Source organism: Lepidochelys kempii, chromosome 1 (genome assembly GCF_965140285.1).
Source record: "Lepidochelys kempii isolate rLepKem1 chromosome 1, rLepKem1.hap1, whole genome shotgun sequence".
Taxonomy (NCBI): domain Eukaryota; kingdom Metazoa; phylum Chordata; order Testudines; family Cheloniidae; genus Lepidochelys; species Lepidochelys kempii.
This window is the reverse complement of record NC_136380.1, coordinates 309,482,613-309,500,067: the sequence shown is the minus strand read 5'-3', so window position 1 is coordinate 309,500,067 and position 17,455 is coordinate 309,482,613. Positions and strand designations below refer to the sequence as shown.

Here is a 17,455-nt window from a genome sequence, read left to right as displayed (position 1 = left end):
GCAGAATGGATAAAATTTCCTGTTGTCCCTTGTAGCAAACAGGATGCCCCAAGCCACAAAAATGATTTGCCAGAACACTGGGCTTCAGGGACCACTCGTGACATAAGGAAAAATTCCTGCTGAGATGGTCCGTGAGATGATTCTGGATTCCAGGCAAATGATTAGCTATTGAGAGATACGCTCTTTGATTTAGAATTGGAGAATTGGCATAGTCTGATTGGCAAAACACTCTGGAGTGTGCTCCCTCCTGCCTCTTCATGTAATACATTGCAGTGGTATTGTTGGCAAGTATGTGAACCTCTGAACACTTGATGAAGCCTAGGGAAGTGTGACAGGCATTGTATATGGCCTGAACCGTCCACCAGTGCAAGGAGTCAGGATGAATGGAGGGAGGCTCGGACCAACCTATCCAAGGTGTAAAGGGTTGGATGGTAAACTGTCCTGGGCAATATTTGAAGAGGGTGAAGGCATAACCTTGGAAATTGAACCAACTGCATGCATGTTGACATATGGCCCAAGAGCCTCAGACACATCCAAACTGTCATGGAAGGTTGAGACTGCAGACTGAGACAAAGGCAACAAATTGTCTGGAAACAGTTGGCAAAAACACTCTCAAACTTGTAGAGTCTATTAGGGACCCCAGTGAACTCTATTTTGTGAGTATGGACCAACATTAACTTCCCAGTGTTTCGGGTGAGAGCCAGATGATTGAGTAAGCGCAGTATAATGCATACATAAGAAAGAACTTCTTTTTTGGCCTTACCCCTTGGTAGCCAGTCATCCAGGTACAGGAAACATGGATTCCCTTCTCTGTGAGTTACACTGTCACTATGACCATACATTTGTTAATAACCTGGGGGCAGAAGACAGACCAAAAGGCAGGACCATGTACTGAAAATGATAATTCCTCATGACAAACCAGAGACATCTTCTGTTGCTCAGGAAAATTGCCACATGGAAATAAGTGTCTTGAAGGTCCAGAACAGCAAACCAATCATTCTGAGAGAATGCAGGGAGGATAGTTGACCATTCGGAACTTCATGTGTCTGATATATTTCTTAGGGTTGCAGAGGTTGAGGATAGGTTTTACCCCTCCTTTGGATTTGGGAACCAGAAAATACTGGTCGTAAAAACCTTGACTTTGTTATTCCGGAGAAACCTCTTCCACTGCTCCCAAAGCCAGAAGAGACTGGACCTGCTTGAGGAGTAATATCTCATAAAAGGGGCCCCTAAAAACATAAAGAGGGTGGGAAGGAGGTATGGAGAGGAACTGTATAGGATAGCCCAGTCTGACAGTGCTTGGGACCCAACTGTCAGTAGTAATCGAATCCCAAACACTGAGAAAATGAGCGAGGCTGTCCCTGATGGGGGAGGACTTGTAGAAGTCATGACTGGACCACTGTTCCGGACCAGTGAGTCAAAATGGGCACGTGGTAGCTGCCAGGGGAGGATGTGTGGACTGGCCTAATCCTGGTCCTGGATGCTTCTGCATCTGGGACCTGAGCCCCTTTCTGGGGTAGTCTTGCTTTCTCACGGGAGGGAAAGTCTGCCCGAAGGGGTGTTGCAGGCAGTACCGTTGCTGCTGCTGTGGTCCGCTGTAATAGCGCCTCTGCATTGCTGGTGCAGCCCCTGCACAAGGAATATAGGGTAGCCCTAGAATCCTTGAAAGAGTGCAGAGTTTCATCCATTTTATCTTAAAAAAAAAAAAAGAAGAAAAAAAAAAAGAAAAAAAAAAAGGCAGCCCATCATCAAAGGGCAAGACCTCTATGGCCTGCTGCATGTCTGGAGCAATGCCAGAACTCTGCAGCCAGGATGACCTTCTCATAGTCACCACCAAGGCCATCAGATTGGCTTAAGTGTCTGCGCTGTCTCACGCGGACTGTAGTCCCGCCTTGGCCACTAAGCAGTCCTCTGTGATAAACACCCAAAACATCTCTGGAGGTTTCAGGCAGCTGGTCTGCAAATTTCGACATGGCTGACTAATTTACAAAATCATACTTGGACAGCAATGCTTTGTGGTTGGCAATCTGCGATGGAGATCAGGAGGAGGATCCTAACCTGGACACTGGGGAGTCTCGGGATTATGGGAGTAAGGATAGAGCCAACACTGAAGTTGCGGTTCGATCAATCTGTCGCCCAAAGCAATGGAGGGACCAGTGCTGCTGGTGGAAATGGTACTGCCGGCGCCAAGTGCACCTCCGTTGTTTCCAGTGCCGAAGGTGATGTTGATTCTCAAGTCAGCGGAGGTGGAGGGCAGAGAGTGTTGCCACGGCAGCATGCCAAAGAGCTGAGGAGGTCCCTTGTGCTGAGCCCAGTGCTGGCGTTGCTTCTACAGTCTGCAGCATGGGGAATGTCTGGATGCAGTGCCCACGGACCCAAGGGTTCAAAAGCCTATCCAGACAGCAGGGCTGTAAATGTCGTAGCCTGGCCTAAATTCTGGGCCAATAGAGAGCTCAGGACAGAAAGGCAGAGGAGGTCCATTGGTGCCTGATGTGCTGCCGGTGTGAAAACAGCTGATGCCATCACAACCTTTGTCAATACTGGATTCAACGGACGCCCCAGGGCTGGAGCTGGAGTCGATGGTATGGGGATCTCATCTCCCTACCTGCTAGAGGGAGCAATAGGAAGAGCCCGCTTCATGCTGCGTGCCAGCAGTAATGCTGTGCCAATCTGTACTCTTTCTGGAGGAGGAGGAAGACTCTTCATGAGGCCTGTAGTGGTCTTGGTTGGTATTATGAAACCTTTTCCTTGGTGCACTAGACAGAGAGCGACTTCTCTGCCTCTTTGGAGAGTTGCCGGCCCCAAAGTGCAAAACATCAGCGCACTCTGAACCTGAGGGTGACCTCCAATCCCACACAGACCTCGGTGCTGATGCAGGCCACATGGCCAATTTGAGAAGCTGCTGCTGTAAGTGAAGATCCCTTGCCACCTTATTGTGTTTTGTGAATGATTTGCAAATAAACACAGCTCCTTGACATAGGCTTCACCTAAGCAAAGCAACACCGAGTGTGGGGTTGTGTTGGGGATTGTTCCCTCACGCAACAGACAATGTTTGAATCCTGGTGAGAGTTTTTCCCTGATGATACTGACTACAATATATACAACTAGAATAAGTCTCTAAAAGAGAGAGATTAATTGTGAGGTTAAAAACCACACGAGCTCTGACTCTAGTCGCAGGCAGTCAGAAGGAACTGAGGGGAGTCATGATGATGCCACCTGATATAGCCAGGGGAGAGGCTACGGCCACGAGCCGCAAGCACCACTCTTCTGTGGGTACTGGTAGGCAAGATTCTCTGGCTCTTGTGTGCAGGGCACACGCATGTGAAATACCTGTCTCCATCTACTTGAAGAATTGAATTTGGGAAATCCAGTGTATTTCCCTTACAGTACAGAATGCTGTAACTTCCGTCTTTGTGGTTTTATGGACATCTAATCACTCAAACATTACACTCTCTTGATAGGTACCTATTTATGAAGAAATCTATAGCCAAATTAAAGGGAAATTCTTCTAACTTTTGTGTTGAATAAAAACGTGATAAATTAAACATTCACAAAACTTTGACTACACAGAGAATTTAGTATGTCCTAAGGAATGTACTTAGAACTTTACTGCCCTTTCATTCACATTTGTATTTTCATTTGCCATATGTTTCAATTGCGTTAATGGACAAATATGGAAGCCCTCCAGTATGTTAACTAAAGCTTAACTTTGTAGCCAAGCGGAAAATTGCCTGCCTTATATTTTAAAGGTTATTGAGTTTAAATCCTGTTGTGGGTTGTACTTTTACTCAAAATTCTTGGCAGACTATATAACTCAAGGAATTAGTAGAGGAATATGGAACCTTTCATCTCTAATTACTGATTCAGATACAGTCACAGTGACAAAGTTAGTATCAACTGATAGCTCTTTATTCCCAATCTGAAATCAGCTGGTGTCTGTCAAAACTGGCACTAAATAGTGCCTTTGTTTGCACTCTCAGCAGAGGTGGATTACATCATAGGTTGAAGAACTTCTTTAATAGATGGTATTTTGACATCAGTGTGGGGGAACAATAGTGGGCCATTCCGTTGAAGCTCATGTTGCTGCTGTTGTGTTTGCATGGATACTGTCCTTCAGAAGCAGATTCTCCAATAGGGGTTTGCAGAACTGGACTGAAAATAACTGACCAGAGAAGTAAACTGATTAAAAAATGTACTCCTTAAGAAGTGAGCACAAACTGAGGTCCCAGTTCAGAAGAGCACTCTATTCAGGCCAGCATGTAAACACATCCTAAAATCTCACTGTGAAGTCAATGGAACTTAAGCAGATGCCTAAATTTAGACACATGCTTAAGTGCTTTCTGGCATCAGAGCCTAAGAGTAGCTGTGGCATCTTATTTGTGCAGCCTTCTTGAAAACCCCCCCCCCCCCCATGCTCCTCTCATTTGTTTTCACCCTCATTTGTGTTTATTTTTAACTTGTTAGCTGCTCATTACAGGGTCCTTATTTGTCTGTTCTTTGAACTGCCTAACACATCTTTGGGTGCAGTGAAATAACTTTTTATCATAGATCGCTACCATTGTATAGGTGTGTAACTGCACTCTTTGAGTACTGAAACTTCTTACACATCTCATTTTATTTTTTTCATTTTTGTGCTTTTTTAACCTTTTTTGCATTTCTTCCATGCGACCAACGAAAACAGGACTAGTTGCTTTCACTTTTTCATATCCAAGCACAATTCTGCAGTGTCATGGGAGGATGTTTATTTAAAATTTTTTTTGTTGGAATTTATTTTAAGGTCATGGAAACATTTCTATTGGTTGTATATTTATAAAAAAGCATAATATTTGGGCCAATATCCCTTCAGAAAATAATTATTAATGTTGCAAATGGATCCTTAAAACTACTGTTAATTTAATCATTCAAAATACTGTGCATTTAATAACAAGGTCTAAAGTACTGTGGTTTTTTCCATGAAATTTTGAATACATGCATACTTTGTTATGAACTACTGTCCGTATATTTTGCTTGAATGTTACTATAGCCCTTTTAAGTTTTTTAATTTCTGCATATCTTTCCATAGTATTACTGGAAGAATATAGAGTCCTTATATTGGTCAAAATTAAGTGTTTAAATCTTTATCTGAACAGAGCCTATATCCTAGTTACTAGGACCTAGTACATAAGTGCCTGCCTTTTACCTCAAATATATTGAGATGAAATCTTGTTAAATGTGTATGTTTTAATAAAACTTCCATAAACATTTTGTATCCTTAGGGTTAATTCTTACCACTTCTTAAAACAAATAAACTTGCCAAAAATGTACTTAATGTTTGTTTAAATTATCAAGAAATAAAATTAACAGTCCAGCCATATAAAAATGGTTAGTCTATTAAAAACATGATAGAAGAAGTCAGCCGACCAAGTTAAACAGGGCACAATTAAGGATGAATGACTCTGTTCCCTGGCCTCAATTCAGAGCTTCCATAAAAGCATAATCATAGATTCCCAGGCCAGAAAAGACCATTGTGATCATCTAGTCTAACTTCTTGTAAAGCATAGGTCATAGAACTTCCCCAGAATAATTCCCAGAGCATTTTTGAAAAACATTCAGTCTTGATTTACAAATTGTCAGGGATGGGGAATCCACCAAGATCCTTGGTAAATTGTTACAATTATTAATTACTCACTATTAAAAATGTTATGCCTTATTTCCAGTCTGAATTTGTCTAGATTCAACTTCCAGCTATTTGATTGCATTACACCTTTCTCCGATAGATTTGAAGTGTCCATTATTTAATATTTGTTTTCCCATATAGGTACTTAGAGACTGTAATCAAGTCACCCCTTCACCTTTCTTTGTTAAGCTAAATAGATTGAGTCCTTTGAGTCTATCAGTATAGTGCGTGTTTTCTAATCCTTTAATCATTCTTATGACTCTTCTCTGACCCCTCTCCTATTTATCAACATCCTTCTTGAATTGTGGGCACCAGAACTGGATACAGTATTCCAGCAGCAGTCGCACCATTGCCAAATGCAAAAGTAAAATAGCCTCTCTATTCCAATTCAAATTCCCCTGTTTATGCATCTGAAGATCTCATTAGCTCTTTTGGCCACAGTGTCATAGAATCATAGAATCATAGAATCTCAGGGTTGGAAGGGACCCCAGAAGGTCATCTAGTCCAACCCCCTGCTCAAAGCAGGACCAATTCCCAGTTAAATCATCCCAGCCAGGGCTTTGTCAAGCCTGACCTTAAAAACCTCTAAGGAAGGAGATTCTTCCACCTCCCTAGGTAACGCATTCCAGTGTTTCACCACCCTCTTAGTGAAAAAGTTTTTCCTAATATCCAATCTAAACCTCCCCCACTGCAACTTGAACCTCCCCCACACACTTGGGAGCTTGTGTTCAGCTGATTTTCCACCACCACCTCCAAATCTTTTTCAGAGTCACTGCTTCCCAGGGTAGAGTCCCCCAATCTGTAAGTATGGCCTACATTCTTTGTTCCCAGATGTATACATTTACGTCTAGCCATGTTAAAACACATATTGTTTGCTTGCTCCCAATTTACAAAGTGATCTAGATTGCTCTGAATCTTGTCTTTTTTTTTTTTTTTTTTTTTACCATTACCCTAATTTTTGGTCATCTGCAGGCTTTATCAGCAATGACTTTTTCTTCCAGGTCATTGATAAAACTGTTAAATAGTGGAGGACCAAGAGCCAGTCCATACAGGACCCCATGGGAAACAGATTTCAAAATGTAACTGTAAATGGGGAATCATCACCAAGTGGATCTATCAGCCACTTTTTAATCAATTTAATGTGTTTCATGTTAATTTTATGTTCTAGTTTTTTAATCAAAATGTTGTGTGGTACCAAGTCAAAAGTCTTAAGTATATTATCTCCACACCATTACCTTTATCAACCAAAATTATAATCTCATCAAACAAAAATATCAAGTTAGTTTGACAGGATCTGTTTTCCATAAACCCATGTTGATTTGCATTAATTACATTACCCTCCTTTACTTCATCATTAATGGAGTCCCATATCGGCCCGAGCTCATTATCTTCCCTGGGGTCAATGTCAGGCTGACAGGCCTGTAATTACCTAGGTCATTCCATTTAACCCTTTTAAAAATTGGCACAACACTGGCTTTCTTCCAACTTTCTGGAACTTTCCCAGTGCTCCAAGTCTTATTGAAAGTAAACGTTAATGTCCAGCAAACTCCTCAACCAGCTCTTTTAAAACTCTTCTATGCAAGTTATCTGGACCTGTTGATTTTAAAAATGTCTGACTTCTGTAGCTTCTGTTTCCCTCCAAATACAGAATTGAAATATTTATTGAACACTTCTGCCTCTTCTGTGTTGTTGATCATTCTACTATTTCCATCTAGTAACGGACCAACACCATTGTCCAGATTCTTTTTGTTTTTGATTATATTTTAAAAACTCCTTATTGTCCTTAACTCTGACCATAGGTTTCTCCTTGTGTCCCTTGATTTCCCTTATCAATTTTCTATAGTTCCTAACTTCAGATTTATATTCACTACCACCAACTTTTAAGTCTTGCCTTTTTTAAAATATGAAATGCTTGTTTCAGAGGTTTTTCATAATTCAGATGTAAACATTTTATTTTTGTTTCAGTTTAATGAGTGGTGTTAAGAATAATGTTGGCAGAGGAATAAATATAGCTTTGGTAAATGGTAAGTCATATTTTAAATGTGCAAAGTATTTTCATTCAAAGACCATTTCTCAAATAGTTCTTAAGGCATTTAGAGAGGGTGGGAGAAAGACAGCCAGGAGGCAGAGAGAGAAGGAGAAGAAAAAGTGGGGGAGGGGAGTCATAGGAAGCAAACCCTCAGATTTATATTGAAAGTAATGTGCAAAAATCTCTTAATTATAGTTTAGTTTAGAAATGCAGTGTGGCAAGATTAAAATTTTAGTGCAGTTCTTCTCTAAAAATTTACTGTAAAATGGGTTCACGGGCTCCATGTTCATTTTATTTCAATGATTATCAGCTAATATATGTTCTGTTTACATGTAAAATGGAAAAAACTGCCAGGCTTCCAAACTTAATCTGTGATCAGAAAGTCAAATGATCTTTATTTGTTAATTTGCCATCACCAGTGGTAAAGATTCTGTGAGCCAAATTCTTCTGACACTTGTTTTCAGTGGAGCTTAGTTAAAAGTTCCATTGATAATGCCGGAATAGAATCACTCATTCTTTCATAGCTAAGGATCAATATATGCCATGATTCCACAGCCACAGAGCTTCCCACCAAATGTTATTTGTTACAGGATTATGTTCCAGAATTTAAGCTTTCATTAAAAAACAGACGAATTCTGCACATATGATTGTGAAAGAGAGAAACTTGAAAAATGTATATGTTGTGATTGACAGACACACACACACGATTTCAGTAGTAAAGATGACCATTTAAGTGTCAACTTTGTCAGCTATTTCACTAATGATGATTTTAGCAGAAATATCCAGCTATTGTGCTTATGCCTCAATCTTAAACTGTCTCCACCTGACCAGAGACCAAAATGTGGCAGTTGGGTAGGGAGCAGCTGAAATGGCCTGCTGTCTTCTACAATGCAGTTAAGATGTAGATTTTTGTATTTTCAATGCATATCAAAAACTGACTGGAACAGCATAAAATAAATTCTTATCAAAATGAGTAACAGGCTACTCTGCTGGTTTTAGTATTCATTTTCATATCTAATTCATTAAAATCCTCTAATTTAAATGAAGCTGCCATGACTGAAATTTCCAGTCAGCTGCAAAAAGTGCCGTTTTCCACACACTCATTGCTAATAGGGATAAAAAGTAGTAAAAGCTAATTTTTTTTATTAAATAGATACAGGAAGCAGGTCTTTTAAGTATGAATGTGCCATTTTTGTACTGTTCTTTAAAACTGAGAAAAACACTCCTCTTTCTACTGCTGCCTGTGTAGTTCTGTCACTAAGATGGCAGTGCTCTTCTTTGTCTGTCTTGTCTCTGACTGTGCATAGTAGTACAGGAACAGGAAGTTAAAGGTGTTGTTTTCATGGAAGAGAACATACCAGCTGAGAATTAGTATGGTATTTTTTGCAGGCTCTCAAAGCTATACTGTCACCGCTGATTGGTTGTTATGAAATGTTGAATATATTCTTAAGAACTTTGGATATAGACACACAATGTAAGCTTTTTTTCTAGGCAAAACGGGACAAGCATTGGACACCAAGTTCTTCGACATGTGGGGAGGAGGTAAGTGTTCATGAATTGTTTCTTGTATAAAAATAATTTTGAATGGCAAAAATAAATCGCTTCTCATCACATTTTAAATGTTTGAATTGAGCAGTTATGTAGTCATTTCATATATCCTACTATAGTCATGAGGAGAGGACAGGTAAATAGAAGCACACAGATCTTTTGTTATCTATACACATGCACATAAAGGTATTTGCCCTCCTGACTAATTATCCCCCTAATGGCAATTCTGACAGCAGACTAAAGAAGCCATCGTGTGCCAAAATGGCATGTAAACTGTACTAGTAAGAGTTATCGTAGTGCTAATAAATCGGTTTTCTAAATGACTAACACGCCACTCTTGTGTTATATAAGTTTGGCTTATTTTTTTCCCACTAGACTAATTTGATGTTGAGTACTTTCCCAATCTGGGCTACCAGAGCTTCAGTTTATTGCCACCATTTTGAATTTAAATGGAAACAAACATCAGGTATTTTATTACAAGAGAATAGGTGAAACTGCAGCTATAGAATTAAGGTATACTTTCTCTGATGCTTTAGTCATCTTTTCCCCACTTAATTTCTTTGACTCCATGTATAAACTATGTATAAGGAATGTCTCAGTGTTAAATTAGCACTGCTGAAGGTGTCTTGTCTAGATTTGGTATGGTACTGTAACTGCATTTTGCGGTAATTCTGTGTATTCTGTCTCTGTTCAGACGTGGCACCGTTTATTGACTTCCTAAAGTCCATTCAGGATGGAACTATAGTGTTAATGGGAACCTATGATGATGGTGCAACCAAGTATGTATTGACCAAAAATAGTAAATTTTGCTTATCCTGCATTTTTAAATACTTACCATATATGTGTATTGAAAAAACCCTAAACTGTTCCAAAAACATGTTTGAAAAAGTTTTGCTTCTGGGATAATATCATTGACACTGTCCTTTATGGGAAAGTTTCTTAATTTTATGATCTTGTAACCTGAAGAGTGAATACTCCAGGCTGTGCAGAATTAAAGCATACAGTAGAACTTCAGAGTTACAAACACCTCGGAAATGGAGGTTGTTCATAACTCTGAACAAAACTTTATGGCTATTCTTTCTTTCAAAAGTTTACAACGGAACATTGACTTCATAGAGCTTTGAACCATGACTGTGCAGAAGAAAAATGCTGCTTTCCTTTTATTTTTTTAGTAGTTTACATTTAACACAGTACTGTGATGTATTTGTGTATGTGTGTGGCTCTCTACTGCTGCGTGATTGTGTACTTCTGGTTCCAAATGAGGTATGTGGTTGACTGGTCCGTTCATAACTCTGGTGTTCGTAACTCTGAGGTTCTGCTGTTTTTAGTACGCTACACATGTAGATGTTATTATAAAACCTTTTAGATTAAGTGGAGCAATGAATTGGGTCTCAAAAGGCCTTTTTGCGGTGAGTGTGTTCCATGCACAACTTTGACATCTAAATAACTACATATGTAATGTCTGTCTGTTTGCCATTACCATATCAATAGATTGTGCATGTTTATTTTTTTGTTATAAAGTTAATTTGAAACCAAAGAACTCATTAGGTGCATAGTTTGTGCATACATTGCAGGTGCAGTTGATTCAGTATTGTATACATGAATATTCATGTATCTCAGGTTTCATCTCCTCATTCTCAACCTCTGGTCCTAAATGTTGTTTAAACCAACACAAGCGAATAAGTCAAGAGTTAAGGTTGTCGTCATGACTGTTAGTTAATTGATTCCCTTTTGTTTAAGTATTGTAATTGCCACTGTATGTGACTGAGGTGGTTGCATTTGCACTATATCAGTAAGCTACAATAGGTTGTGCTTTAGTAAACTGGGCTACACAAGGAGATGATGTGAGGCAAACAGTCAAACCACCAAAGTGTTCACCAACAGCCAACTAATGCAGACTCTGTGTCTTATTGCTATTAGGTTACAGGTTATCTGTTGTTTCCATTTTAAAAACTAAATAGCCATTACAAATAATTTTTGGGAGTTTTATGCAACCTGTCCTTCAACTATGAAAAATAATTCCTTGTGGAAGAAGATGAGAACAAACAAAGAAGTTATGAGCAACTTTTTCCTAATTAGGAAAAAAATTAAGTATTCAAAATATTTTTTGTAAATATTTTTCAAACTCTGTTAACCCATCACTCTCCAGCCCAGCTGTTCTTTCAGTGGCAGATTATGGCACAATAGCCACTTTCCATGGTGAAGCCTAGATTTATAATGTTGAACTGTTCCCAAATTAGGTTGTACAATAGAGTGGGTTAACAGCGGCTGCCTATTCCAAACTACGAAATGCTGGGGAAAGAGGGCAGTTAAAAATTATTACTTTTCTCCTCCAACATCTCCTTCTGCTTCTCCCCCACCTCTGAAGGGGTGTCTTCCACCATCCCCTCCCCTTTAGACAAGCTGTCTGTTACCTGTTTTTCCTTTCATGATACTTAATATGAGATTTCTTTTGTTTTGTTTCAGTGTGTACTTTGTCCCAGCTGTGTACTTGCAAGAGCTGGTGTCTAAGTGTGACAACAGCAAAAAAAGGTTCAACAGGTCAATAGGAATGTGGGTTTTGGCAGTCCATGTCAATAACCAGACTCTAATGTTCACTAGTAACTTCATATGAATAACAAAAACCTCATCAATATTGCATTCCGGTAATAGTAAATGCAAACAATTTCAACAAAATCTGTGCCTTATCTGTAGAGCTGTATTAGTGGAATGTAACCATCTAAATATTCTGTACAATCACAGGAAAGTAGCCCCAAAATTAACTTAATTTGGTGTGCCCAAAGTTTTTTATGCTCTGGCTTAATGTGATGTATTCTGAGTTCATACCATATGATTATAGCACATTAGTTAGCAGTAATCAAAAGTTTTGTGGCGTGCTCAGAATTGAAAACGGGCCAAATTATTGGCCAAAATATAGTAGCTGGCAGGAGAAAAAAGGGTTGCCTCACAAAAATTTTGGAATAAAATGTATCTTGTTACATCATCGCTGTATCTTCCCTGCTATAACTGGTTTGTTTAGATCTAAAGCCATAATTGTGGCAAAGGTTAATCATCATTAATTTGAAATTGGGACCTGAGCAATCATATGTTTCATCTTTCACTTAGTTGTGATCAGACTTAATGGCCTGCTTATGACATCAAAATATTCAAAAATATAAAGTCAAAACCTAGAGATAAGCATATAAATAATAAATAATTCATGTGGTAGATTGTAATCTACAATCTATCAGACCTATCTTGGAAAGGCTGATTGATATCTTCTTATGGCCTGAGTGAGTGATAGTATTCCAAAAATTGTTCTCTATATATATGGGCTGAGCAGGTGGTGATCAGATCCAGATTTAGGGCCTAATCCAATGAAAGCTTTCATGTGTGCTTAATTTTGAGCACATGAGTAGTCCCACTGAACTCAGCTGGAGTACTAACATTCTTAAAATTAAGCATGTGCATAGATCCTTGCAGGATTGGAGGCCTTCGTTTTTACAGGTTTGGATCCCCGTGCTGGCCACATGAGATTTTGGCATCAAATGGTAGAAATTTCATTCGATCAACTGGCCTCATTTAAAAAAAAAAAAAAAAAAAAAAAAGTCCTTGTGGCACCTTAGAGACTAATAAATTTATTTGGGCATAAGCTTTCATGGACTAGAACCCACTTCATGCCCACAAAAGCTTATGCCCAAATAAATTTGTTAGTCTCTAAGGTGCCATAAGGACTCCTTTGGTTTTTTTGCTGATACAGACTAACACAGCAAGCACTGAAATCTGGCCTCATAAAGAGAGGCATTCCCAATTCTAATTGTAACACTAGCCCTAATACCAACGAACTGGAAATTTTATTGTGTGAATTAGAAGCTGAATGGTGAACTAAGCAATAAAGGATCTAGCTACATGTATTATATTTTTCACATTTAACACACTTTGCATTTTGTTCAAGGCTTAATGAGGAGGCACGGAAACTGATTGCTGAACTGGGAAGCACATCTATTACTAACCTTGGTTTTAGAGACAACTGGGTCTTTTGTGGTGGAAAAGGAATTAAGACTAAAAGTCCATTTGAACAGGTTTGTTGCTAATATTACTTTTCAGAGTTCGATAAGTCAATTTATACTAACCGAGGCTTAGCCTATTATATGAACACCAAACATTGTCTCAAACCTATCACAGTAGATATTTAGTATTTAAGTTCCACAAAAAATTATTTGAATATTTAACTTCTTTTAAATATACAAAACGATGCTGTGATAAGCACCTGAGAAAAACGATGCACAGATCTACATTAAAACTGATGAACTAAAACTCTGTAAAATGAGTTTTTCTTACTTAAAAAAAAAAAATAAAGTAGCTATAATATGGTCATGTAGGCCAGTTCAAAAATCAGTGTTTGAAGTTCAAAATTTAGGCACCTAAGTAAATAACCTAATTTTCAAAAATGCCTATCATGCAACAGATCCCAATGATTTCCAGTTGCTTTTGAAAATAGAACACTTATTTCAGTGCCTACATACAGTCTAAGGCAGGGGTTCTCAAAACAATTTTTTTGGTGGCCTCAGAGTGTGGCCACCAACTCTTGCTGATGGCTGCATTGACAGTTTTTCCTACAATACTAAATTAACTTTAGGAAAAACAAAATAAATATGCACATATACATGGCCAAATCAAAATGTATTTATGTAGGGGTTTTTTCAGACTCAGTAATAAAAAATAATTTATATTTGTGTCTATTCTTTACTGGACCTAAACAGAACAGAAACACAAATAAGGTGCTTTGCATGTTCTTGTCTTTTTATTGTTGTTCCTTTTGCTTTTTTGGTTGCAGCTCCTCCCCCCATTCCCCCCCAGACTTGCGAGCTGGTAAGTCTTCTGCTGTGAAAAGTGATATTTGTATGTTTGTTAGTATCACTTTTCATAGCCGACTTACTCAGCCCTGGCAAGCCCTGGGACAAATTCCACCCTGGATGGAGAGGTGGGCAGGAAGGCAGCAGGGCACAGGGATGATGGCGGGGGTGGCGAGCCTGGAACCAGAGCCTGCCACCATGTGGATGGAGCCCAAAGCCCCGTGACCAAAGCCTACCTGCTCTACCCCCGGGAAAGTGGGAAACTCACCAGCTGTCTGCACCTCCAGAGTTTGTGTTTTCAGAGGGGGGCAGGGCCCAACCACTGCTGGTGGCCCTGGAAGGTGGGGGGAGCCCAGGATGCTGTGGCCGCAAGAAAAGACGATGAGAAACTCTGGTCTAAGGAGCCTATATTTAGCATCCACTTTTCCAAATTCATGGCTATTAGCAGGTATTCTGTTATGTCATTGATTTTGTATGGTTCATGATTTGGGTTAAGATTTGGGTTATTTGCAATGGGTGTCATTGATAAGGGAAAAGAATGTATTTTGTCTCTAGTTCTATCTCAGACCTAAAGGGTAGCCTTTGCTAAAGGATGTATATGCATTTCTGGAGGGCATGATTTTTTTTTTTAATCATGGTAGCCTAGCAATATTTATAATGGTAACAGGACAAATGGTTTTATTTTTAACAATGGCTTCATGTTCTCTATTTGTAGCATATAAAGAACAACAAGGATACTAACAAATATGAAGGCTGGCCAGAAGTTGTTGAGATGGAAGGCTGTATCCCTCAGAAGCAAGACTAAACGATTTAAAACAAAGAATGTGAGAGAAAATGCACTTTCTGCTATTATAAGGGAGAGGGCTATGAAGAAGATACTATGTTATGTAAATATTTTTAAAGCATGCATCCATCTTGTCGGTGTGCGCATGAGCATTGACATTTTGAATATCAGAATTATTTATTTGCTAATACATGTAGAAATCGTTTTGTAAATAGGCCCAAAATAAACAAGACAGTGAAACATTTCTAAACAGCATTCCTCAAAGTGCAAAATTTAGTTTGCCTATGGTAAATAATCATTTTAGTTCTACTGACTAAGCAGTTAAGTAGCCAGTAAAGGAATGAGCTCATACTGAAGGATATTGTACTGTCCTATAACAATGTAAATGTTGCTTTGAGTCCGTAACCTTTGTGGAATATGTAGATTTTAGTGAGAAATTAAAAAGCTTTAATTTTTTTATCCTCTGCCTTTTGGTGGCAGCATCACTTTTTATTAAAGATCTATTCAGTTATTCTAGTACAAATGCGTTAGAATTTTGTTTTGCAGCCCCCCCCAAAAAACCTAATAATCAACAATAATAATAATCAACAAAATTAGCGTACTTTATACAACAGTGTAGATCAGCCACGAGAAGCACAATTAAATAAATTTTTTATTAAAACAAAAGTAAATATATAAATACTTGTACATGATATTTAAAAAAAGCTTGAAAAGGTTTGTATTTAACATGGAAATAGTGTTTACTTTGTAGAAGATACTTGGCTTAATAACAGTTCTATGACTCAATTGTTTTGTTTTTATTACAATTTTTGTACCAGCTGCCTGACCTTCAGTTCTACCTACTGCTGTTCAGCAATACTAACTAGCTGATTGAGAGAGCTGTCTGATGGAATGCCCTTCTGTTTTAATTCTAGTCCTAGGAGCGAGATTTCCCAGTGAGGGAAGCATGTTAGAAAATGGGCTGTTTCCTTATAGGAATTAATTTAGTATACATAATTTTATGCACAGTTTCACTACTACCTGTGCTGCTTCTAATGTGAATCAAGATACTCAATCAGTACTTGGGATGTTACAGAGAGCATTTTGAGATATGAATCAGGTGTATCAGTTGGTATTGAAAAACTAGCTAACACTGTTATCTTCATCCCTTTCAGCAATGGATTTTAAAAAACTGGACAAAGTTAAAGTGGCCTTATACCATAGCTCATGTAAGAGTAAATAGAAAACCGAACACTTTCTGTAGAAATCAATTTTTTAATCACTTATATTTTTTAGTAGGGCAGGCTTAGAATTCTTTTTCTGAATACAAAGTGAGTACAGTGAAACTGACTATCCAGGCATTCAGTGTACAGGCCCTAGAGCAGAATTCTATTTAATCTCTTGGAGTTCTATTTATACTGTTTGTTCTAGTACAAATGGTCAACATCTTTGAGCAGTACTATAAAAATTTTTTTAGGAACTTCAGTATGAATCACAAATAGTGCCACTCAGAATGTTCTATAATCAGTATCTTCTGAGACAAACTTAAAATGGTTTGCACTAAAATCTTTAAAGTAATACAGGGAATAATAACTTTGTTCAGAATAATATCCACCTCTTAATACAGGAATGAGTAAGACTGGAATTTGAATTGTTTTCTGTTTAACTAGCCTGCTATGTAACGTTTTCCCCTCAAATTTAAAGTAGAACAGCAATAAATGCACCTTATACAGTGAAACCATTTATTTGTAAACTGTCATGCAGATTTTTAGTTCTTACTTGAGAGAGATTACATCGTACGTGTCAAACTATGTATATTTTTTCATCAAATAAAGTAAAAATCCCCTCCGTTCTATAAACTGGAAACTAACTTTATTTCACAATGTGAGATTAATCAAGAAAATGAATGTATAAACTTTAGTGTTTAGGTAATGACAAAATACATTTGTTTGTACTGTGAATACTCCATGACTGAGTATATTGCTCTTCAAGATAACATTTGAAAGAATCCTGAAGATACAATACTTAGTGGTGTATATAGCTATATTAAAAAAAAAATCCAGTTTGTATATGGATAATCTCTCTAGGCTATTGTCTTACTAGCCTGTGTAATACTATTCTGATATGAGTGCCAACAAAATATGACATTCATACTGGGCATGTCTACACTACAAACTTAAGTCGACCTATGTTAGGTCGACTTACAGCCACCGCAGTAATTACTGTGGTGGCTGATGTCCACACTACTTTCCTTCTGTTGGTGATGCACATCCTCACCAGGAGCACTTCCACCAACTGAAGACGGGCAGTATGGGGAGCTGAGAGCCAGGGCTCACAGCTCCCTGCTAGGAGCCCAGCTGCCCCCTCATGCTTCTCGCCTCCCCAGCGGGTGAGGGGGGCAGCTGCCCAGGCTCCCTGGCTCCCCACTCAGGGAAACGAGAAACCAACCCAGAGGGGAGCCTGGAGGCAGCAGGGCTCCCAGCAGCAAGCACAATCAGCAACCTGGTTGAGAGTGGGGAGCCAAGCTGGGGGGCAACCAGGCTGTACCTGGAATCCACCACAAGCCCCAGGCTTTCTTGTCAATTTCACCGCTCCAACATGGAGCATGAAATTGACAAGAATGA

The 17,455-nt window shown here is 38.8% G+C and overlaps 1 protein-coding gene across 2 annotated transcripts in view; it reads left to right on the top strand.

Annotated features, from left to right (window-relative positions):
- Positions 1 to 16,706, top strand: part of FAM3C (FAM3 metabolism regulating signaling molecule C) — a 42,985-nt gene extending 26,279 nt beyond the window's left edge. For both annotated transcript variants that reach the window (XM_073328198.2, XM_073328199.2), the window contains exons 6-10: positions 7,622 to 7,680; positions 9,177 to 9,227; positions 9,928 to 10,012; positions 13,168 to 13,294; positions 14,784 to 16,706. In XM_073328198.2, coding sequence (XP_073184299.1) covers positions 7,622 to 7,680; positions 9,177 to 9,227; positions 9,928 to 10,012; positions 13,168 to 13,294; positions 14,784 to 14,873 — 412 coding nt within the window. In that variant the 3' untranslated portion in view covers positions 14,874 to 16,706. The remainder of the gene's footprint in view (positions 1 to 7,621; positions 7,681 to 9,176; positions 9,228 to 9,927; positions 10,013 to 13,167; positions 13,295 to 14,783) is intronic.
- Positions 16,707 to 17,455: the final 749 nt, after the last annotated feature.